The following is a 26,173-nucleotide window of genomic DNA, read 5'->3' on the forward strand; positions in this document are numbered from 1 at the left end:
TAGATGGTTAAATATCTGTATCTAGATAATTTTGGACGGTGTATCTGTATCTAGATCCATTTAAAAGTATCTTTTAACAGCTCTGATTAGCAACGACGCTTCTAGGTTTACAAATGTTTACAAAGTAGTTCGACATTTTGAAATGACAAAATTTTTGTAAAAAAAAATATTCTTTTCATCTCAAATCCTGGCACACTACTATAATCTTATGAAAAAGTTAACTTTAATTCTTAAATCTATCGTAAAAATTACGACGATACAAAATTGTAAAATAATTTTTTTTTGGAACCAATTGAGATATTTCGACAAAATTTTTTTTATTGCAAAAATAAAAATTTAATTTATAAAAAATCACATAATGCATTCATGGCATCGCGATGCTTGGTTTGGGCAGTACCCACATTGTTGTGGTCATAAGCCTCAATTTTGATTGGACAAAACTTGCAAATAGTACGAATAGATTTGGGGGGATTTTTTCCCTTTTCTTCCAATAGGTATTTTCCTTAGAATATTTCCGATCACGACCCGTTTATAGCGTCTCAAAGTGCTGTTTATTGTATTTTCGTGTAATTTTATGCAAAATGATCTTCTCGATAATGGAATTAGATTTTTATTTTATTTACATATCATTTACTTTTACATGTAATCTTAAGAATCTAAAAGGACATTATTGATGAACCCATGAGATGTACATGATGGCCCATCTCACCCGTTTTTCCACGGTAACAAATAATTGGGCAATTTGACTCAATGTGTTAACTCCACGTTTAGTGGATTTGTTTTAGAAATTTGATCTGCGACTCCCAGTAATAGTTATATGAAAAAAAATGCATTGCCTTATTTAGGAAAACGGATCCGATACATTCAGACTAGTGTTGTTAAACGGCTAACTCACTAATTTAGACAGGAAAATATTGTCTAAGCCTCGAAACTCCGCTGATAGATGTCTAGACCTTTGTGCCATCTATGTGCAAAATCTTAAGGCTTGCGTAATATTATTCTGAATAAAATGTTGAGCTAGCCGTTTAACAACACTAATTTGGACCCTCCATTTGGGATAATTTTTGGGTGAAAGAGCTGGCAAAGCCCATTATATGGGTCCAAAAGAAATGTTGCGATGGACCATGATTGGTTTACATCCATCAAAGTGGCCAAATGATTTACTAAAGAGCCCTTATAATTTAACAATTGTGCGAAACCCTAAGGAAAAATACAAGAGAAATTAGTCCCCGATGCTTTTAGAAAATAAAAGGGAAGTAGAAAAATCGATTCTTCTATTTGTTTATATGACCGGAAATTGTCATTGCTATCCTACAACCCGAAGGGAAACAAAAATAGTTTCATTATTATCGATGACAACTTCATGAATAAAATGAAATAATTCCAACACAAATAAAATCCTACAATCCCACTAGATGTGGAGTTGACACATTGGATCAATTATGTTCAATTATTTGTTGCCATAGAAAAACGGGTGAGATGGTCATTATGTATATATTTTATGGGTTCATTAATATTGTCCTTGTAAATTCTCGGATTATATATAAAGGTAAGAATGAATAAAATAAAAATGTAATTCCATTATTTTAAGAAGATCATTTTGCTTAAAATTATTGGAAAAATTTAATAAATCCGTTGTTACAAATACAATCTATTTGCACTATGTGCTACTCAATGGCATATGGTGACAACAATCCATGGGGGCACTGCCAAAAAAAGGTGTCCTCTGTTCGACTCACCTAGCATTTAGATGCTATGAATGCGATTTTTATAATTAAAATTTGGTTTTCTACCACCATTTTGAATATGAAAATTTGAATGCAATGGTGAACCAAATATTTTTTTATACTTCAGAATTTATTTTTTTTATTTTAAGTGTGCATAGTTAGAAAAGGAAGTGAGTTCATCGCTTCAAAATTTGGAATGTTCTAGGAAATTGACCGTTTTGATCTAATATTTTTTTAAAAAAGTTCAATAATTGTAACTAGACATCCTATAAAATTTATGGGGATAAGATACTTCCTTCTTCCTCTTTAAAAAAAAATAGTCTTTTTATTTCTAAAACAACTAAAGGTGCCTTATTTAAAATATTTTTGATCACATTTATAAAAATAGAGGCAATGTTTGTGGCTAAATGGCTCAATCTTAATAATGCTTTTGGGCTAGGCCAGGCTTTGCAGATCTCTCTATCAGAACTACTTTTATTCTTATACTTGGCCATAAATGTATATAAGCATATATAATCAATCTTTAATTTTACTTTAGAGAACACTTAATTTATTATATTATTTGTATAAATTTTAAAAAATTGTAAAGATTTCATGACATAATTGTAACGATTTCATTATTTAAAATTTATAGGGTAAAAATAGTCATATTTTGGAATGCATTTATGGTAAATTGGATTGAAAATATGCCAATATGACATATTTAAACAGTCTAATTTTTTTTTCTTAATTGTATTAACTTTTTATATTTATAAATTTGCATAACCATATGAGAATTTTAAATATATTTATGCTTATTCAAATTTTATAATCCTTTCATATTTATTTTTGCTATAACATTTTTTTCCAAGTATCCTGATAGACCGACCAATTTACAAAAATAAGAAAGAAATCCACTATTTATATTTTAAAATCACTTTTTGCATAAAATTTATAACAAGTTATTTAATCTTAATAAATTTCTATATAATATGTAAAAATATACCAACATTAATATTTAGATAGGTTAATAAAAATGAGTTAACCTTTTTTAGGCATTGAGGAGTTTATATTGTTTATTTTAAGGTTGTGATATAATAATGTGAAGAAAATGGTTTTCCATGATAACCAATGCATGCTTTTTATGGGGTGTAACTAAACTAAGAATTGACAGGTAAACTGCGAATGGACAGGTAAACTTAGAATAGACAGGTATAAATGTATTTATGGCCTATCAATTATTTTTTAAAAATATAAATAATTTATTTGTATTATGTAAATCGAATTTATTTTCAAAATTAAAATTATCTAAAAAAATAAAATAGAATATAGAAGAAAGAGTAGTTCATAAATTTAAAATATGTATAGAATGTGGTAAAGATGTAAATTTTAGGGTATATGATTATTATAAAAAATATTATAAAAATTATATATTAGAAAAATTGTACATTAGAAAATTTATAACATTAGATGATTGTTTTTTTTCGATATATTATTATTAAAAAATATATCAGAAAATAATATAATAATTAATTTATTGTTGTTTTTTTTTATATTATTATTATGAAAATATTTATATAGCTTGTGATATAGAAAATTACGATTATTATTATTATTATTATTAATATATTATAATCGTTGAAGAAAAAATAAAGTTGTTTACAAAAAAAAAATTTTATTGTTGTTAAGAAAAAAGATAAGTGGATATGGAAAGAAAAAGACTTTATTGAGAAGAATATTGGTCACGTAAGATCAATTTAAATTAATAATAAGTTTTGTATTAAAAGCTGATTTTTATTATTAGGCAAAGTTGAAAGTGGTGGCCAAGACAGTTTGAATAAGCAAATTATTTACCAGTGGGGCAGAAGTTTAATTGGAATAATTAATTACCTGTGGAGCGGACGTTTACGGTGATATATTTGTTAAGTTGAGGTTTTGGCTTACCGGTTGATCGGAAGTTTTAATTAAAGTATCAGTTACACTCTGAATATAAACCTGATAGAAATTCGCTCAAATTTTTACTAAATAATCCTAGTACACGAAAGTGCTGCCCAAATTTTTCCAAAGTTAGACGAAGTCACCCAAAATTTTATAAAATTAGCTAGATACACGGAAGTGCTGCCAAAAATTTTGGAATTATGTTAGACAAATTTATCAAAAATTTTAGGAAGTGCTGCCCAAATATTTTTAAACATAAATCTGTTATAAGAAATTTACAAGAATTTGTCATCCATTAACCTATTAAGTGTGCATGTATATGTGCATCATTGGCTTATTTACGTTACTTATAATATCTTACTTGTTGACATTACAGATAACCAAGATTTTTATTTTGAGCATCATAAATTTTTTATAACGCCGTGATGAAAAGTTTAAAATTTGTTAAATACAGAGAGATTCAGTATAATATTTTTGGAGCGTTGGTAATATTATTAATATGGATATGTAGTTTAGTTTGTGGTAGGAGAATGAGAAGGAGTCGCAGCGTTAGAATTAAAGGACAAACTGTGACTATTGAGGGACATAATGGAGAGGATATGATGGGTAAGGTTACTTGGTTACCGGTTCAGGAGTTAATTAAAGGGTGGACGGATAGCGGTATAAACAGTAATATATATAGCTCTGATAAACAAAATATTGGAAATAATCAAATGTTGCGACCGTATAGAGAGCTTAGAGAAAATTGTCGGGGAAGGAGAGTAGAAATTAGACAAAATTTTAAATCGCGGGTAAGAGGGGTAATGAGTTGTCATAATTGCGATAAACCAGGTCATAGACGTAGCCAGGGGGGGACAAGGGGAAATTCCCCCCCCCCTTCAAAAATTTATCACTTTTTGTAAATATCATTTTTAGATAATAAAAAATATCCCCCTTAGTCCTCCCTCCACTCTACTGACCCTCAAATATGAATGCATATATCTTAAATAATAATTTAAAAGAAAGAATGTAAAAGTTGATATTTTATTATAAAACTATTCATCATAATTTATACATTTTTGAGAAAATAAATTTATAAATATTTAAAATGAACCAAAAATGTTTTTTAATAAGTGGAATATAAGCCAAAGATAAGTCTTAAGACAGAAGTGAAATGTATTATATTTATTAATAATAGATCCATGAAATTAATAAATAATATAATATATCAAATATAATTTTTTATAAAGTGAGTAATTTTGATTTATTAATCTTAATAAAAGTTAAATATAGTTTTAAAACTATTGATAAAATTAAACCATAAATTAAAAAAATATTAAAGCACAATACAAACAGTGGAATATTATATGTCGTAGATTTACAGTATATTTAATTATCAAATGACAATCAAGTAATTTTTACCTATATAGCGAATAATCTATTTTACAGATAACTATAAAATATTGATAAGTACATCAGAAAATATCTTTTAAAGACATTGTGGGATAAATAATATAAAAATTAAATTCAAATATCATTTTTCTTAAAATAAATAGATGGCGTTAAATAATTGAATGCAAGTTGTTGCATATTTAATATCAAGAGCATTGATTAGTAAAATTTGTTAAATTATTAACTGTAATATATTCTCTAACTGTCAAATATGTCTGTAAAAGAATTTTACCTAGTATTTTATAACTAATTCTATATAATAGAGTAAAATCAACTATATTTTCTACTTATTTTTTATAAATAAATTACTTATAATTGTTTGGAATAAATTATTACCATGCTTTTATATTAAGGTATATACACTACAAGTAATTTATTATATTTTTATTTTATATAAACTAATAATTTCATATAAACTAATAATTTCATATAAACTAATAATTTTATATAAACTAATAAAAATATATTTCATATAAACTAATAAAAATATATTTCATATAAACTAATAAAAATATATTTCATATAAACTAATAAAAATATATTTCATATTTGTTCCAGGCTTATATTAAAATTTGTAAAAATATTTATGACTATATATAGACTAAAGTAACCCAAGGCCGGGGAAAAGCGGGCCGAAGGCCCGCCCAAAAGGGGTCTGGGGGCGAAGCCCCCAGTAATTTTTTAATTTCCCCTCTAAATGAAAATCCTGGCTACGCCTATGAACCAGGTCATCTGCTCAGAGATTCCCGGGAGGCGAAGTGTTTTGGTTGTGGAAAATTAGGACATATAGCCCCTTATTGTACGGGTAGACAAGAGAGATTAAGATGTGCTGGTTGTGGTAGGTTTGGGCATAATAAGGATAATGGCGTCGTTAGGGGGGGGGCGCAGGGGCTCAAGCCCCCTAAAAAATTTGAATAGCCCCCTGAAGTAAAAATATTTTTTTTTAATGGCTCCTTAATATTCCCTTGAACTTAAAATAATTGTTTTGATTGCCCACTGAATGATTTCTTTTATAATTCCATTAAGTAATATATATAGATATAATTTTATAATTTAGAAATTAATAAGACTATTTAAATTTTTATTAAATGAATATTTTTTTAATTATTAGATTAGATTAATACATATAAATTATATTTTCACTATGTCAGCTTGCAATCAAATTCTATATCCAAAATATAATATCAATAACTCACTAAATTGGAGAGTTAGAGGGGAAAAATAGGGAATGTTTTAGATGCCGAATGGTTGGGCATGTGGCGAGGGATTGTGAGTATTTGTGACTATATGATAGTGAAAAAATGGCAGTACAGGTCAGGGCGAGATGGTTAGGAGGTACGAAGGAGGGATTTAATCAGCGAAAAACAAATAAAGAGGGATGCGTAAATATGTTACAAGAGGGGATAGTAAATATGCTACAAGAGGGGATAGTCCATGATCCTTGTCCTAGGGTCATGATAAATTTGGGGGGAAGAATGGTTCCTATGTTATTTGATACAGGAGCTGCCATTTCGGTAATTGGTTATAATGGATATCAAAGTATTTGGCCTGGGGAAAGGATAGAGAATGAGGGGTTGAGAATAAGGCAGTTTGATGGAACCTTGTTGGCAGCCATGGGTAGGGTAGAGATAGTTGCGACATCGGAGTAAAGGGTTGAAATATTGGATTTATGGATTATTAATCGGAATATAGAAACGATGATGGGTTGGGATTGAATCACTAGAATTGGTCCATGGTGTATTTTTTGGGGAGTATTTTCATGGTGGGGAATATTTGTACCAATAACGAGTGAGGAATATGCCGTTATGAACTTAAGAGAGAATGTGTTGCCTGGAATTGAGACCATGTTTAATAAGGGAACCAGCGAAATTCTTCCTAGAAGCAAAACAAGGAGCGATAATTTAAGAAACGAAACAAGGAAGAACAACTACAAGATCGAAAATAATTCAAGGAGCGTTAATTCAAGGAGCGATAATTCAAGGAGCGATAATTCAAGGAGCGATAATTCCAGGAGCGAACTAAGGAAAAATAATTCCAGGAACGTAACAAGGAGTGATAATTTAATGAGCGGAATAGAAAATGATTCGAGGATCAAAATAAAGGGAGGTAATGATAGAACGGAAATAAAAGAGAGTAACCCCAAGGGCGAAATAGGGAAGAAAAATTCTAAAGGTAAAATGGGGGAAAGAAATTCAGGGGAAGCCTCAAATAATGATTCAAAAGAAGAAGTAGGTAGAAATTACCCAAGGTTACGCTGGAGCCAATGAAAGGGGTCGTGATATTACGAGGAAGGAGGAGGAAGGAAAGGTAAAAGAAAGGAAGGAGGTATCACAGAAAGAAAATAGAGTGGTGATGAATACCACCACGCAGAAAAATCAAGAAATGACGAATACAAAGATGAGAGGAAATCGGGCGGAAATGGAGGAAGAAACAATGCCTAGAGAAGAAGAGTTGATAATTAAAGAAGATGAGGGGAGGAAATGAACTATGATCAGAGTGCAAGGAGTACGGAGATTAGTACAAAGTTATCGGGAGATCTTCAACGAATACTTAGGTTGCCTCAGAGATTATGTAGTAGACATTAAATTAAAGGATGGTTGCGTTCCGAAGTTTTGTGCGTTACGGAGGATACCGTTTGAATGGAGAAAGGAATTGGAATTGGAGTTGGATCGATGGGTACGAAAAGGTACTGTATATCCGTTGGAGTACAGTGAATGGGCGACTCCGTTAGTGCCTGTGAAGAAAGCCAATGGGAAACTTCGTTTATGCGCAGATTTTCGAGTTACAGTAAATCCGTGGGTATTGGAGGTTAAATATCCCTTGCCAAGAATTGAGGAAATACTGGCGAGTCTTAAAAGGCAGTGTTTATTTTTCAAAAGTGGATTTCTCTAATGCATATCTGCAACTACGCGTAAGGCCGGAGGTAAGGAAGTTATTAAGGATTACTACGCCAAAAGGATTATTTGCGTTTTGTAGATTACCATTTGGACTTAGTGTTTCAGCTCCCATTTCAGCGTACGATGGCTACGGTTTTCCAGGGAATGGGAGTTTTCTACTATATAGATGATGTCTTGGCGATGGGGAAAAATCCCGAACAACATGAACAGAGATTGGAGGGAGTATTTCGAAGAATTAAGGAGAAAGGGTTGAGAGCCAGCGAAAGGAAAAGCGTGTTGGGGGTGACCGAAGTGACTTATCTGGGGCACAAGATCACAGGAAAGGAGGTGCGGCCTGTGGATAGAAATATGACTGGAATTAATAATATAATAAGACGCAGTAATAAAGCAGAGGTGCAGGCATTTTTGGGGATGGTAAATTATTATCATCGGTTCGTGGAAGGATTGGCTCAAATAGCAGCGCCCTTATATCAATTATTAAAGAAAGGGAGAAAATTTGAGTAGACAAATGAACAAGAGGAGTTCTTCGAAGAATTAAAAGGTCAAATAGGAAAGGACCCGTTTTGGTGTGCTTTAATAATGAATTGAAGTGATCTTGGCGGTAGATGCATCCAATAAAGGTGTGGGGGGAGCGTTGTTGCATTTTATTGATGGGTTAGAGAGACCGGTGTTATTATTCTCAAGATAGAGCGGCAGAGACCAGGTATTCAGTGATTGAGCAAAAAGCATTGGCCGTTATTTTCGGGTTAACGAAATGCCGTGAATATCTGATCGGGCGCAGATTTATTATTTACACCGATCACAAGCAGTTGGCGCATCTATTCCGGAAGGACATAGGCTGTAGAGATGGTTATTGCTAGTAGGCAGTCTTGATGTACAAGTGAAATATCGACGATGGAGGGAAAAATTTTTACCCGACATTTTATCTAGATGCGGAGCTGGAGAAGATGTGGAGGAGAAAGAACAAGAGGAAAGGGAGGAAGAATTTTAACAAGGGCTGAATCGGACCATGACAGGAGTATCTAGAGGCTAGCCGGTAACATGGGAAGAGATTAAAAGTGTGACTTTGAAAGATAAGGAATTGAGACGGATCAAAGCTTGCCTCAAGGAACAGAAAACGTGGCGGGATGGAGACAAGACCTATAAATATGTACAGAGGGAATCAGCATTATTAGATGAATGTTTGGTGTGAGGAAATAGGAGTGATATACCAATCAAACTAAGAGAAGCGGTAATGGCGATGATTCATGTTGGGCATCAAGGAATGGAAAGAATGAAACAGTGGGGACGAGAATATGTTTAGTGGCCAGGAATGAACCAAGACATTGAAAATATCAGTCGAACCTGTGTTAGATGTAATTCTTGGGCTCCGATGCCCCGAAAAGATAAAGAAAGTGTGTGGCCGAAGACAGCGCAGCCTTGGGAGAGCATCCATTTGGATTTCTTTGACTTCGAAAATAAAATATACATATTAGTGGGAGATGATAGACTTAAGCCAAATGGCGTATTAGCAAGAAATAAAAATTATATTTTTTCTTATTTATACGCCTTTTCCGAATCGATAAAAAAGTTACGAAAATTTAACGAATCATTTAAAATTTGTATTTGTAATAAAATGGATGTATAAATAATATCGAGGACGAAATTTAGTAAACTATAAAGCAATATAAAAATTTAAAATACATAAATCTTTATATATCAGATTTTAATTTTTTGATTTATTTTGAGGATCACAGTCCAACAATTTCTTAAATCAAGTTGTTCACAAAAAAAAAAAGAAAGAAAATTTATTGTTGTTAAGAAATAAGATAAGTGGATATCGAAAGAAAAAGACTTTATAAAGAAGAATATTGGTCTCGTAAGATCAATTTTAATTAATAATAAGTTTTGTATTAAAAAGCTGATTTTTATTATTAAGCAAAGTTGAAAGAGAACAGATATGTTACAAAATTATAAAACCCATAATAAATATAAAAAATCATAAATATATATCCGTTAGATGGCGTAATAGACTAAAAATTTAGTTTTAAATTATAAAAAATATGAATTATAAGAGCATAATTTTTTTTATTTTGGATTAATTTATTTGGTACAAGTTATATAATCATATAATAAAAAAAATATTAAGTTTCCGTCATTATTTTGTCAATTCTCAGTTTAGTCAATTTTTTATATATTTTTGGGATTTCAAAAATATTTTATTTATTTGACTCATTTAGTGTAAACATATTCATATAAACATAAAATGAAAAAAATTTCAAGTTTCCGTCATTATTTTTTGAGTTATGATGTCAATTCTCAGTTTAGTCAATTTTTTATATATTTTTGGGATTTCAAAAATATTTTATTTTTTGACTCATTTAGGGTAAACATACTCATATAAATATAAAATGCGAAAAATTTCAAGTTTCCATCATTATATTTTGAGTTATGATGTCAATTCTCAGTTTAGTCAATTTTTTTTAGATTTTTGGGATTTAAAAAAAAAAAAACTCTTATAAGTAACACTAAATGCGATAAAAAAAATTGAGACTTATATATTTGAAGACAATTAAAAGTATCACTAAGAGAAGTCATATAAAAACTAAACGTCTTCATCCTAGAATAATACTCAAGGATGTGATGAAGAGATCTCTTTCTAAAAATTTGAGGCTCAAAAAATTATTTTTTACTAAAAGCAATCTTATGAATAATTATTATTTCTAAATACTTTTTAAATTAAAAAATAAGGGCATAAAGTTTAAATTTCTGAAGAGATAGATGGATGTACAGACGTACATATCATCTTTTATTTAAAAAAATGCATAATATAATATTGATTTTTTAAAGGAAAAAACACGCGGAATTAAAAAATAAATGATATATTTATAAAACGCAAAATTGAGAAGCCTAAAACGCATAATATAATATAAGATAAAAATAAAACGTGACCAATTATTTATTTTATTTCTATTCAATATTTGATAAATTTATTCTGATCAATTATTCTTAATCAAATTCGTTATTCGTTAAATTAATTCTATTTCATTTACTCGACGAATCTTATTCTATAACGACGTTATTCAATAATTTCTACATTCTAAAATCATTCAAAATATTTATATATATTTAATAACAAATAATGATAATAACAATTTTAAAAAAATTGATAATAATAACCATTGAGATGATTGAAACAAGCCAACGATTAAGACGACATATGCAACAACTTGACAATCAAAATGATAAATCATTTGGACGACAAGCTTGCTATGACAGCTCAGATGGATTGTGGGAATGCTTTTCAGAAGAAGGGGAATGTTGATCTATTGATTTTTTATTTAACTTAAATTGTTTTTTATAGCCTTTAACTATGTATTTCGTTTAAATTCTTTTTTTATAATACACATATATATATATATATATCTTATTTTATATTTATTTTTAGTAACGTTTTAGTTTTAGAATAAAATTATTGTAAATTAAAATCTCCACCGTTATCTTTCACCACTTTTATCACCTATATAACAGAAAGAAAGTGTTAAGTTTTTTGTATTTTATCTTAAACTAGTTCTTGTTTTTTGTTGTCCCTCAATCGCCTAAAACACATCTTTAGTTTAGCCTTAAAAGCATAAATGGTTTTTCTGTCCCTCTTTTGTCTGTTTTAATTACATGTAAACGAAACATTTTGTGTTTTCTTTTAATTAGGAGGTTTTCGTACTTTTGGATTCTGTAGTAAGGTATTGAGTATTTATAACATATAGATATTTAGATCCCGAAGATTCTCCTGAATCCGGAATTATAATTTGAGTTCCGATAGGTATAGGGGAGTGGGTTGATTTTATCCCCAAGTATACAATACTAACAACTCATTTTAACGCTAAAGTTCTTTTTTTTTACTTTGCGCCAATTTTATTTTAATTTCTAAATGCGCTTTTTATTTTCCCTTTTGTTGATATTCAAATGAGTTAAAGAAAAATGAATAAAAAGGATTTATTATTTTAAATAAAGTTCAAGATTATTTAAGTTTGTTGTTTAAACAGTCTTTCTTTCTTTCTTTCTTTCTTTCTTTCTTTCTTTCTTTCTTTCTTTCTTTCTTTCTTTCTTTCTTTCTTTCTTTCTTTCTTTCTTTCTTTCTTTCTTTCTTTCTTTCTTTCTTTCTTTCTTTCTTTCTTTCTTTCTTTCTTTCTTTCTTTCTTTCTTTCTTTCTTTCTTTCTTTCTTTCTTTTCTTTCTTTCTTTCTTAGAAAAGTATATATAATCGAATATATTTTACTTGAAAAAAACGATATAATTATTATGAATTTGCGAACATAATTTTTAATGTTTATATTATTTTAATTTTTTTTATTTTAGTTATGATTATGTAATTCAATTTATATTGAAATAAAGTATTAGTAATTATTTTATTTATACTAGTTATTTGTATTCTCTTTAATTCTCAACTACAACATTTGTTACCGAAACATTATGTTCTATGGGCATATTCAGTCTAATTAATTTTCATTATTTTACACCTATGAAAATAATTAATTTATATATTTATGTGGTTCTTTTATTTTTTGATAATCTTATTGTTGACCTGATTAATTTATTTTATATATTTCTTTTTCGTTATTAACTTATTACTAACTTTTAAATTGATTTTTTGTTTATATATTATTAAATTGATAAATCGTTTATGTAAATTATATTGATTTTTCGTTTATAAAAATTGTGATTTGCAAACTGAAACTATATTAAGCATGAAAATATAATACATTTTTAGTAAAAAATTAATTTTTAAAATAAAATAAATAAAATATATTTTAAGATATCTTATACGATTGTAATTTAAAATGATGAATAAAATCTCCAAAATTTGTTATACTTATTACCAGTAAACATTATGGACAATTAGTATTAAAATTAGAAAACTTCACTTATATTTTAAGTTTATAAATTTGATAATTAATTAATTTGTTATACTTGCTGAAATAAGTATCAGCTTAATATTTAATAATCTGCGTTTTATTTATGAGGATTTCTTAATTAACTTAATTTGTTGTAATTCATTGTATATTTAAATACTTCTTAAATATTTCGCTTATTCAATTTGTTATAATTGTATATTTAAATATGTTCATATATTATCTTTTTATTCAATGAAATTAACATGTATATAAATACATCTCAAGGCGATTAAACATATATATATTGATATATATTTTCATTTTCTAATACCACCTGTTTTCTTTTGTATAACCATATTATTAAATAAAAAGAACCACTTGTTTTCTTTTGTATAACCATATTTAATTAAAAAGACCACTTGTTTTCTTTTGTATAACCATATTATCAAATAAAAGGACCACACACAATTTATTCTATAGTATTTATTCTTGTTCAATATTCCTCCTTAATTCTGCAATACAATAACACACAATTTATTCCATAGTATTTATTCTTTTTCAATATTCCTCCTTAATTATGCAATACAATCACACACAATTTATTCTATACTATTTATTCTTGTTCAAAAGTTTTACTTGCTGAAATAAGATCAGCTTAATATTTAATAATCTGCGTTTTATTCATGAGGTTTTCTTAATTAAACTATATGGCTTGTACACGCTAACACGGACTTACTGGCGAGGTGCCACCTACTAGACAACCCTTAACTTAAACTCCGTCACTTTAGAAAGAAAGAAAGTGTTGTGATATTCCTATAAACACTATTATAAAAAAAAAATGTTTTATACAAATGAGAAGAATTATTACAATATTATATGGGAGGATGAGTTATTTCATATTATAGACTATGTAAATGAGGATATTTTGAATATGTTAATTTTAAATAAAAAATTATATATAGATATTGTTTATAGAATTTTGACTTTGTAATTTTTGTAAAAGAATTTTTGTTACTTTTAGTTATTTTTTTTATTTTTAACTTTAATATTTCTTGATTTTTTACTATAGTTAATTTAGTATATTTACTTTATAATTTATTATTTTATATTTATATGAATAAAGGAAACCATAATTTATGTTATTAACAATTTTGTTTTAATCTTATTATTCAATCTATCATCATTACAATATGATTTTCTTTTTACATTGGGCCGAAGAGCGAAAACAAAGTTGGACCAGGTTCTCTTAATTATTCAGTCTAATGGTAGTCAATGGTTAAATTGATTACAAGTTGTGGTATCCAACTGTATTCTAATGCTAGAATTCTTTTAGAATTAAAATATAATTTACAAGCCAAATTTTAAAGACGTATCATTGAAAAAGAAAGAAATAATTTTAAGGTAACTCAGTTAGATCTCAGGTAGCATTCATAGTTGACAACGAGAGCGTCATAATCTTTGGGGGCTCAACTAAGATTTTTTTATGAGAACAAAGCCCCTATACCCCCTAATAGCCGCGCCCCGGCCTTCTACAGGGTTTTCTTTTAATATATTCTACAAATGAATTTTGTAAATCCCGAATATCATATTTAGTCATTTATTATGCTACATACTCATACTGGCATACAAATTATGAAAGTAAGCAATGCAAGACATTTGGTAAGCTGAGGAGATTATTTTTATTTTATTTTTTTAATACAAAATATTTATTTATTTTTTTACGGTAATAAGTATTCATTATTGAAGAATAGATATATCGGAATTTAATAATTAAGATTTATGAATATATTTGCAGGTAAAGAATTACAAAAAGTGAAAAATAAGTTTCCCTACAATGCCTTACTACAGTATTAAATATTTGGATTGCTATATATAAAAAAAATTGACACCTCAGGAATTACGTAATTAATAAAATATGTTTATTTATTCCTATAAGCAACTCACATAGACAAAAAGTCAATCAAATAATGTAACAATCTGTAACCATTGTTTTATATCTCTATGATCATTACGAATCTTCATTCTTCAAAAAACTTACATAAGATTAATTTTAAAGCGTATTTTATTTAATGTATTTTGCTTTGAAACCAACTCTTTCATTATCCAATATACTTTTATATTTATTGTTGCTCCCAACAATAAGACCATCTCCCTGCCTATATTTAATTTTATCTTTAAATATGAAAAAACTATTACTATCATAGTTCTTATCCCCAGATTAAATCTCACAAATAGATTCTATTGTTTTTAAATAAAATATCTTATATATAAATTGATTTATTTATTTTATTTATACATTATTTATATCTCTTGCAGGCGCATTTATAATTAATTATCTTTCATCATTATCCAAAAAAAATGTAAATATAATTAGTTTAAACGCCTGTTTGAATATTACTGCAACCTTTACCCAATATACCTATGGATCTTTGCTACCATGCATCAGACTTGGCTTCATCAGATTGCATGCCTATCTAATTTTATCTTTAATTATATTAAAAAAATTAAAATTATAATAGTTCACATCTCTAGATTCAACCTCGCATATAGCTATAATCGTTTTTATAAATAAAATATTTAATATATAAATTAATTTACTTATTTTCTTTCTCTTAACTTTTGCTTTCATTATTTATATCTCTCAGAACTATAATCAATCTTCTTTTATTATCTAAAGAATAGTTTGATATTGAAAAATTATATTTTATGTGAATTCTACTGATCTCCAACTCCTTCATTGTCTCCTCTTCTTCCGTCTAAAATATCTTCAACATCAAATTGTTTCTAGTTCCAACATTAAAAAACATTCATCTCAAACTCATTATCTCTTCTTTCTTCATTATCTTATAAATATAAAATAAACGAATAAAATGTTTTAATCCAAGAGTTTTAACAGATCGTTTTAATGATTATTTTATAATCTGTTGGGTCTAGAATAAGCTTTGAACCAAGAAACATATAATACAGGCAAAATGTTATGATTTGGATGGATCGTACGTTATCGCTTAAAGATTCATATTTTTTTGTTATGGTATTGTGAGTCATTTATGTTTAGTTTTGACATTAATCGCAATGAGTGTAATTCTACGGCGTATAGAGAGTCAAATTTGATTATTTGGACTAGATTAGCAAGAGGGTAACCAAGATGGACCGCGATAATCAATTGCACATCAGCGCATGAAGGTGTTCTTCTGTAATCTCTCGATGCAAATTATTTGATATGAACATGTTTTACATGTAATACACATCTTAAAGTGCTTCTTAAACTAGCATCTAGGCTTGGCTAATTAGAATTTCGGGTTTCACTGAAGCATTAAGAGTACGTTTATAATTTATGGTTTCATAGGCTTTTATTAATTGATTATTTGAGTTTGATTTAAAACTTTGAAATTCAACCTGACTACTAGTAGATTTTGGTTAAGATTAATCATACAAGCCAGAATTTCATTTTTGGTTATAGACGGGATTCAAATTTTTTGAAATTGGTGATAGCATAAATTTCAACTGTAAAAGCGATGTTTAATAGCAAATTATGTGGTAAGCATTATCTTCCATAAGAAAAAATAAAATTCAGGTTTGTGGAATTAGAATAGACTTAACACACCATGCCCTTTAAGAGAAATGACATTTTACTAACAATTCCTAGTCCTACTTAATTTTTTTTTAAAAAGAAAATTAGTCGATTTGGGGTATTATTTTTACTAAAACCGAAATCAATTGAAGATCTAGACAACGGGAAAATTGATTAAAAAAGATTAAAGAAAATGATACTATTGAATATGAATCAGAAGAGGACTGCCATGGAAAGTAAAACATTAGTTATTGAATTACAACGAATTATAAAAATATTATAGATTTTCTTTACTATTACAAACAAAATAAAGTTAATATTAATTTTTTTTAAAAAAAAACACTTATTTAAATTTGACCAAATATGACCGGTTAAATAATCGGTCAATTGACCGTATACCGATATATGATCGGTCAAATACACAGCCCTGATAGTGTTCAACTGTTAAAATATGAAACGCTTGATAAAAACTTAAAAATAATAGCGAAATTTCTGATAATCACACAAAAAAAAAATAAATTCTAAAAGATATTAACTATTTTATTTCTATGTGTATATATATATATACAATATAATATTTAATGATTTTTACTATAAAATATATCTATTATAATAATCAACCTTATAATTATGAAATACTACAACCTAAGATAAATTATTAATAAATTATTAACAGGATACTCATAGTTTTATTATATCAAATAATAAATATTACAATCGAGTATCTCTTTAAATTAGAACTTCAAGATTGAAACTGATTTAATACTTTTTTGGACATATTTTACAAGGATAGAAAATTAGTTTATTGAAGAACATATGATTCTAATGTCAATGACAGGTTAATGTAATAAATTCGGAAATCAGAGGATGATAACGAAATAACAACATCCACGCTTACCCTAATTTATAAATAATATTCAAATTAATAAACTATATCACTATAGGACAAAAATAGTGGCTAGTTAAAAAAAAATTAAAGAAAACAGCTGAAAGAATCCCATTTTCTTGTAAGATTTTCTAAAATTGAACGAACGCAAAAAAAAACTAACGCGTTCTTCGAAAAAGTGGGGAACGCGTTCATGTTCGAAATTCGTCAAAAATAAAGGGTTCATCATATTTATTCTCTTTTCAAACAAAATATTACACGCAAATATAAAATAATATTGATAAATTATAACATCCCATTGCTCCTCCATTAATATATGATATCGATATTACTAATATACTAACATTATGTAATAAATACTAATTCTATATTAGTATATAAAGATATCATGACCCATAATATGGATACTAATATCGATAAGAACTTTTTGAAAATATATTATATCATGAATATTCCTTCCCTTAATATTAAAAGAGGACTTCCATTAAATTTTCATAATAATTTCTATTTTGGGGAAGGAAGAATTTATTAAACTTATAAATTATTTTCTATTTGCTGCGATCCGTAATCTTATTTCAATCTTCTAACCTTATAAAAACATTTATCGTAATTGGCAGGTTAACACAACATTGTTCTCAAACTATTGATTGTGATTTTATTTCTAGTTTTAATCCTGATTTTTTTTATAATCTTATTTTAATTCTTCACACTGATAAGAACCCTTGAACATTTTGTTGTAATTGGCAAGAGAACACAACATTGTTCTCAAACTCAAAGTATATATATAGCCATTGTGATTTTATTTCTAGTTTTAATTTTAATCCTGATTTTTTTAATACATAATCTTATTTCAATTCTTCACACTGATAAGAAGCCTTGAACATTTTTTTGTAATTGGCAAGAGAACACAACATAGTTCTCAAACTCAAAGTATATATATATAGCCATTGTGATTTTATTTCTAGTTTTAATTTTAATCCTGATTTTTTTAATACATAATCTTATTTCAATTCTTCACACTGATAAGAAGCCTTGAACATTTTTTTGTAATTGGCAAGAGAAAACAACATTGTTCTCAAACTCAAAGTATATATAGCCATTGTGATTTAATATATATTTATTAAAAAAATAAAAGAATATGATAGTAAAAACATTTATTCCAACCAAATCAACAACAATGTCCTTGAATAACTTTTGAAATTTTAATTTGAAATTTTTAAATATGAAATTATTCGTATTGTGTTTTGGATTTGTCTTATTCAATTCTAATAGGTAAACTAAATAAATTGATATAAAATAATTTTTTTCTGTTATATTTTAGGCATTCCCAATTAAGTTTATTTTAAAAAATATTTTTAAATTTTAATAATATTTTATTCCTTTTTGTTTTACAATAATTACTTAAACTTTATATAATATACCTTTCCACACCTCATGAACCTTGTACGTAAAAAAATTGTTAAATTTGAAGATAGATTCATCCGAATATATTTGGAATAAATATAAGAATCTTCCATGAAAAATTTTATGTAAAAAATGATAATACTCATTTTATCGGTTTAAAACGTATTTTATCCTGAACAAAAACATCAAAAACTCTAACAACCATGAAGGAGACGATGATATGACGAGGAGAGGTGTCACTCCAATAAATAAATTTTTAGCCTTCTCTCTGTTGTAACTATTTTTTTGGAAAATTATATAAGTTAAGGGAAATTTCAAAATAAATTCATATGGTATTTGCAGAGTTTGGAAGTATCGATGATATTTGTATCAAGATACTTCCGTATCTTTGATCTTATTAAAATTTTTCCAAAGTCTCTAGTATCTTCTATATTAAATACGAAATTTTATAAAAGTCTCCAACCCTGGTTATTTGTGAATAAGAATGTTTTCAATTACAATTATCTATTACATGTACTTTAAAATAAAATTAATCTCATTATTTCACCCTTTTTCGTGCTCTCTAAAAATTTTAACGAATTTTAATTCTTGTTGACTAGTGTTATCTAGATTTTAGCCACATGGTGGTGCTATATAATCCTCGATACTTTTGGAAAAAAATATGGAACAATGGCAGAATGATCTCGCCATTTTTTTGACAAAATCCCGAATAATTAATTTTATAATCAGTGTCGTGGTTTTATTTACTATATTTAAAGCTTATCCCAATTCCATATAGAGGTGTTATTCATAAAATATAAGACCACGCTATTTCCCACCAAACTATGTAAAAAGATATTTATTTCGACAAAGTGTCCTTAAAAATAATTTGTTATCTGCCGAACATCCACACTTTTTGCTTGTTTGAACAATAATTCTTATTTTTAAAGGCAATCCCACCTCAAAAACCTTGACTTGGAACTCAATGAGCAGGAAATCAGCTTTGCTTTGACTAGTCGTTTTGAACTTCAGTTTAATCAAACAACATAAATGAGCTAGTAACAAGTAGCCTATTAAGGTTGACATTGTCTTCAACGCATCAGAGGTAAAGGGTAAGCTTTCCGGCGCAGTATATGCAACCCGGTTTAAGTTTGCTTTAAATTTTGTTAGAATTCCTTCCAGGAACTAATTGGATTATTTTCTTACAATACATGACTGGATGGAGTTACTAGATTAAATCAGAGAGATGTCATATTCCTAGTTTGGAATGATTTGCATCGACCTATTGCTCCATCAAACTTGAGAGAAGATACAAGTGTGGCTACAGAAAAATGAAATATTTCCGCTTTTCATGACTCATTTTACAACCTTCATTCCGAAAGCTTAATATTTAATATTAAAAAAAAATTGGTCAGACTAATTTCTGCCAAAACAAAAGACCGGAAGTAAGTGGTTCAGCCTTCGCCGAGAAGTCCAGGTCATCAAATCAATCCACTGTTCGATTAACTTGTTTCCTTTTATAATAATAAAATACTAAACGACGGTAAAAAAAAGGTTTAGTATGAGTTTTAATAATAGATTTTTCAATATTTTTTTTTAAAATTATGCATACAAAAGTATCATTTCCCACATTTTCAAAAAACATAACTTGATTTATAACTTTATTTCTGAGGATATGGTTTATCTAGGCTTTTAACATAACTTATTTATATATTAATTTAAGGTCATGAATGAAATCCTTATCATGCTATGATTCTTTTAAAACATAGTCATCATCTAGCCAATAAAAAACAACTTTTCTTTATTTTTTAAAATTGATCCAATCAGAGGCCAGTAATCGATAATTATAAGTTCATCATAAAAAGAATGATACTTTTCATATACACTTTAAAAAAAATAATAATTGGTAATCCAAAGACATGTAAACGCTATTTGTGAATGCCGAAATCTTCCAATTAAGTGTTCTACGCCTGAGCCTACCAATTGCACGTACGGCGGCACAATTGACGACGAATGTGGATGTTGCAGAGTTTGCGCGAAAGTAAAATTGAATTAAATTAAACCGCATTTAGAACTTGAACGAATTATTATTTTTTTTTAGAGGGATTAAATATTCCAATATATTAAACTTTCTAAAGTGTAGATAAATAATTTCATATTCATATATCATCAAGATTTAACATAATTCTGACAGAATGTGTCGTTAACCAAACTATTTTTTTAAAAAAAAAAATTAGTAATATACCGAACCCTCAAAAGGTAATTTATCGAAAATAAAGCGAATAACACGATAACACTTGTTTGGCTTAAAATTAATTTTAGGCTACTAACAAATCAACCATATTAGAAATATCAAAACGGTTTTTCTAATCGTAATAAGAGAATCATCAGGTTTGGATTGTTATATAGCCAAAAGTGTCGGGTAGTGTTGTTAAACGGCTCGTTTTGAGCCGATTTTTAAAAACCAGCCAACTCAATATTTTAGCCAGATAAATATTGCCTGAGCCTCGAGATCTCGCTGATAGATGTCCAATCCTTTGTTCCCTTCTACAAACAAAATCTTCAGGGCTTGCGTAATACTATTCTGGATGAAAATATTGAGTTAGCCCTTTTTAAAAATCGGCTCGAAAGTGAGTCATTTAACAAGTGCTGGGTAATAACCACCTATCCAAGATGGTGGTTTATATTTTCCTAATACAGAACCCATATTATAATAAACCTTCCCCCCCCCCCACTACCTTATTTTCCTTTTCCCTTGTAATATCATTTTTCCAAAAAAAAAACGAAAAAGAAAGAATAAATACGAAAAAGGTCGTCAGAACCTTTTTATCGTTCAAAATATATATTTAACATTTTCCTCTAAGTGCCTTCTTCCTTCAGCTTCTTCTTTTACCCATTAGCTAATTGTTTATCGATTGCTCCATCCGGTCATTTGTTAGTACGGCTTGATTATGTTTGTTTTGTTTGACTATCGAATTATCGTTTGTTGAATCGTTGTTTGATTATCATTTGTGAAATATCGTTGGTTGAACATTGCTTGTTGATTTGCTGTTTGTTATTGATCATACCATTTCCATTTAGCTTTCAAAATTAATATATATATATTTTTATTATCTTTTTTTAAAAAGAAATATTAATATATTTAGGGAGATGGAGTGCATTGTGGTTTTGTTTTGGAAGAGTTCCATTGCCAAGGTAATCTTGCTTGTCTTCAACCAAATCCGTATTGCTTAGGGAAATGTGTCACAAAAGATTTTCATGATAATTTCTTAAAAACAAAGCAACAAAAGTATAGATAAAAATATTGACAAAAATAAATTATTTCTTCGGATTTTTCCTTATTAAAAAAAAATTATTAATAATAAATTTTAAGTATAAATTCTATTTATTTTTTTTAAAAAAAACTTTTCTTAGATAAAAAAACAGTGAGATTAAAAAAAAACTGGCGAAAAAAACAAAACTAAACGTAATAAAAAACAAGCCAAATAAATCATTTTAACATATCCCTTAAAAAAATTAATATTTTTTTTTAATAATAAATAACACTATATAACAAAATGAGCAAATTGTAAAATGTATAATTTTAATTAAAAAATAAATATTGGTAGTTGGATTATCAAGAAAGGGTAAGGCGCTAAGTGCCAAGAATACTAGGAAGATTAAATGTAGTATAATACCTATTAAGAACTAAAATAATGGTTGAACAGACTTAGGTGGTATGGGCACACAATGAGAAGGCCTATAATAAACTATATAGGAAAATAAGGTTAAGAGTTTTGGAAGTGACGGGAAAATGTGAAAGAGGAAGGCCAAATCTTCAATGGAGTGCCTTAAAGTTGTAGAGCCAATATGAAAAAATATAAATAACATAATAGTGGAGAGAGATATTGAAGGAGCTTACATCCAGAAAAAAAAGGATGAAAGCTAAAATTATTTAAGATGGCTATAATAATAAAATGTCTATTGGATTTTACATTTTCCTAGTGTTGTTTCTATTGTTTCTTAGTCAAACTTTCAGACTAAAAAAATTGTATTAAGCTTCTAAGTCGAGCCCTCAACATGAAGATTGATTAGAATATTTCTGGATAAAAATATGGCTAAGCTGCTGTTGGCTAAAGCTAGGGAAGTTTAACGATACTACATTTTCCACGAGGATAAAAATAAAAAAACATGTATTTTTTTTTAGTAAGTTTATTTTTTTCATGCTTAAATGTCATAGTGAACATTATAAATTAAAAGAAGAATATTTTAAATTAATTCTCAAAAAGAATCCTGTGGGACGAAATTATTATACACAAAAAAGTATTAGGTTACAAAGAATTTAAGAAAGAAAGAAAGAAAGAAAGAAAGAAAGAAAGAAAGAAAGAAAGAAAGAAAGAAAGAAAGAAAGAAAGAAAGAATGAAAGAAAGAAAGAAAGAAAGAAAGATTAGACTATTTAAGATCTTTCAAAATTTTGGGATATAGGCCAGTTTAAACTGATTTCCAAAATTAAACTATTTAAAGTCTCCCTAGGCCAGTTTAAACGGGTTGCCAAAATTAGCGTATATTTTTTTTTGATAGGAAGGGGGATAATATCGATATAAATTTATTTGCTTAGATCTTAGGATAAGAATCAGATTTTTTGTAACGGCTACTCACTTTATTTTGAGATTGGGGCCCACCCGTCCGCCAAAAGTTTTAGCGGTGCCTTGCATTAATCGATTCAAAAAAAATTATTTTTAGCTGAAAATAAAAAGAATAAGTTTTGAAATCGTTTTTAAAAAACTGATCATTCGTCGAGACAATGCAATTATCTAGAAAAATATAAAAAATGTTCAAGAAGACGTTATTAGGGAACAATAGGAGAAGATATTTAGTGATATCATGAGAGAGATGATGATATCCATGATTTATACCAGAAATTTGACGAAGCCTTTAGCCCTTTAAAATAGGCATTTAAAAAATTCTTGATATAAAATAAAATTTTAAGCGGATATTCATTCTTCTATATAAGTCTTATAAAGTGCTGCATAATAATTTCTCTTCTGCTCTGCTGACCTCGATGTAGGGTTTAATGATAAACATTGAGTAAATCCTAGTGCCGCAAACATAGCTAAAAAAATAGAACGCGTTCGCGTTCAATCACGTTCGTTTAAAACTTTATTAATAAATTTTTTCTAAAAATTTTTTTATTTTAACACAATATATTAGACATATTCGAAAATCAATAGTTTTAAAAGTCGATTAAAAACATTTATAATAATAATGATAGATATTAAACGAAAAAAAAGAAATGTTTAGTTCACCAATGAGCTTTAGCAAATTATATTTTCAATTATTTTTTTTAATTATGCGCATATCTCATATATAACTTGATTTTAACTTTATTTTGATGATATGGCTATCTAAGCTTTTAACATAACTAAATTTATGTATTAATTTAAGGTTTATAAGTTGTCGGCTGAATGAAATCCTTGCTATAACTCTTTTAATTCAGTTGTCAATCATCTAGCCAAAAATAAAATTGATCCAATCAGAGGCCATTAATCGATAATTATAAGTTAATCATAAAAAAATATACATAAAAAAAAAAAATAATTGGTACGAAAGACCTGCAATCTCTTTTTGTGAATGTCATATACTTCCGGTTAAGTGTTCCACGCCTAAGCCCACCAATTGCGAGCAGGGCACAATTAAGGACGGTTGCGGATGTTGCGAAGTTTGCGCGAAAGTAAAATTGAATTAAATTAAACTGCATTTATAACTTGAACGAATTATTTTTTTTAGAGGAATTTAAATATTCCAATACATTAAACTTCTAAAGTGTAGAGAAATAGTTTCACTCATATCATTAAGGTTTATCGGATTTCTTACCGAGCCCTCAAAAGGTGGTAATCATTAAAAATAAAGTAAATATCATGGTGATAACACCACTTAACCAAAATTAAGAGTAGAGTAAACAGTAAATGCTCAGGTTGGATTGTTATATAACCAAAAGTGTTGGGTATAACCAAAATAACATAAAAACGACCTATATACTTAACACTATCTAAGATGGTGGTTTTTATTTTCCTAATACAGAATCCATTATTCCCCCCCCCCCCCTATAATATCATTTTTCAAAAAAATGGAAATATATTTTTCTAAATTTTATCAAGAAAAATTTTAAAACTATTTTTAGGATATAATATTTGAAAAAATTTTTTTATCTTTTTTAAAAAAATTATTTATATATTTAGGGAGAAGGAGCACCATGTGGAAGAATTTCTGAAAATTTCGAATGCCCTGATAATCTTCCTGCATGTCTTCAGCTAGATGGTCACTGCTTAGGGAGATGTGTTACAATTGAATTTCACAATGATATATTAAAAAAAATGGGACAAAATTAAACAAATATTATTGAAAAAAGAATTTTTTTTTTCTTCAGATTTTTCCTGCAAAAAATTACTAATAAATTTTAGTTATATATTGTTTATGATATAGTTTTTTTTTTTTTAAAAAACAATGAAATTATTTCTGTTTTTAACTATTGTCATCATCAAATAAAAGATATATATAATAATTATGTGGTTGTCAGAATATTTCTTATAGTACATAGATGTAATGTATATTTAAAAAAAAAATACTATGGAAAAATACAAAAGTAAGATTAAAAACAAAGCTTAAAAAAATTTAGCATTTTTTTAAACAAATAATTTGTTTAGATATTAATGATAAGATTAGAAGTTAATTTATAAAATGGATTTGTGATAATGAATAATTTACCAAAAAAAATATATTGGTAGATTATATTTATTAGGAGTCAACGTAAAAGGGGGATGCGAGGTATCCCTACACATGACCAGAATGTATCTACAAACAGACCCCAGTGACGGTATCCTAATTAAGATAGATTTTTCAAACGCTTTTAACTCTCTAAAACGTACAGCGTTTCTTAATCCCATCCTTACCCTTTACCCAGAATACTCGCAATTCATCTTCGATTGTTATGCTAGTCCATCGCATCTTCAATTTGGAGATAGATTGATTCCTTCTAGTAGTGGAATACAACAAGGTGACCCTCTAGGCTCCTTCTTATTCAGTCTGGGCATTAATAGCCTAATACAAAGCATAAATGACCAATGTAAACTAAACCTTCATAACTGGTATATCGACGATGGTATACTAGGCGGCTCACCCAGCGAAGTTATGAAGGCGGTCGAAATAATAAAATCCAGCGAGAGCAGTTTGGGACTGCGAATCAATCAAGACAAGAGCGAATATTGTCCTCTTGGAATCATCGACCTTAACTATGATCCTATGTTCAATCATACACCATTGAACTTCTTAACACATCTCGGATCTCCAATGGGTAAAGACGAGTCCTTTGTCAAGTTCTTCGCCGACACTCTACTAGAGATTACCCTTATGCGCGGTACACTATCTCGCCTCCCAGCCCACCAAGCGTTCTTTCTATTAAAGAACTACCTCCTAATCCCAAAAATTCTATATACACTCCGATCATCACGTAT

General features: G+C 28.1%; 2 protein-coding genes across 3 annotated transcripts in view; one reads left to right on the forward strand and one right to left on the reverse strand.

Annotated features, from left to right (window-relative positions):
- LOC135927421 (uncharacterized) overlaps positions 1-2,878 on the reverse strand; it is a 39,557-nt gene extending 36,679 nt beyond the window's left edge. Inside the window, exon 1 of the mRNA XM_065463399.1 lies at positions 2,753-2,878. Within this exon, the coding sequence (XP_065319471.1) occupies positions 2,753-2,843 (91 nt within the window). The 5' untranslated portion in view covers positions 2,844-2,878. The remainder of the gene's footprint in view (positions 1-2,752) is intronic.
- A 15,556-nt stretch (positions 2,879-18,434) lies between these two features.
- LOC135926014 (uncharacterized) lies at positions 18,435-25,224 on the forward strand. 2 transcript variants are annotated; one of them, XM_065461652.1, is made up of 5 exons: positions 18,435-18,571; positions 20,600-20,723; positions 21,829-21,971; positions 24,273-24,393; positions 24,902-25,224. In XM_065461652.1, the coding sequence occupies exons 1-5, from the start codon at positions 18,522-18,524 to the stop codon at positions 25,049-25,051; spliced, it is 588 nt and encodes a 195-aa protein (XP_065317724.1). In that variant the 5' UTR covers positions 18,435-18,521; the 3' UTR covers positions 25,052-25,224. The 2 variants fall into 2 exon arrangements, with proteins under 2 accessions (XP_065317724.1, XP_065317725.1); XM_065461653.1 differs by having other exon boundaries at positions 21,829-21,877.
- Positions 25,225-26,173: the final 949 nt, after the last annotated feature.

Source organism: Gordionus sp. m RMFG-2023, chromosome 3, assembly GCF_954871325.1.
Source record: "Gordionus sp. m RMFG-2023 chromosome 3, tfGorSpeb1-WG-v2, whole genome shotgun sequence".
Lineage (NCBI taxonomy): Eukaryota > Metazoa > Nematomorpha > Gordioida > Chordodea > Parachordodidae > Gordionus > Gordionus sp. m RMFG-2023.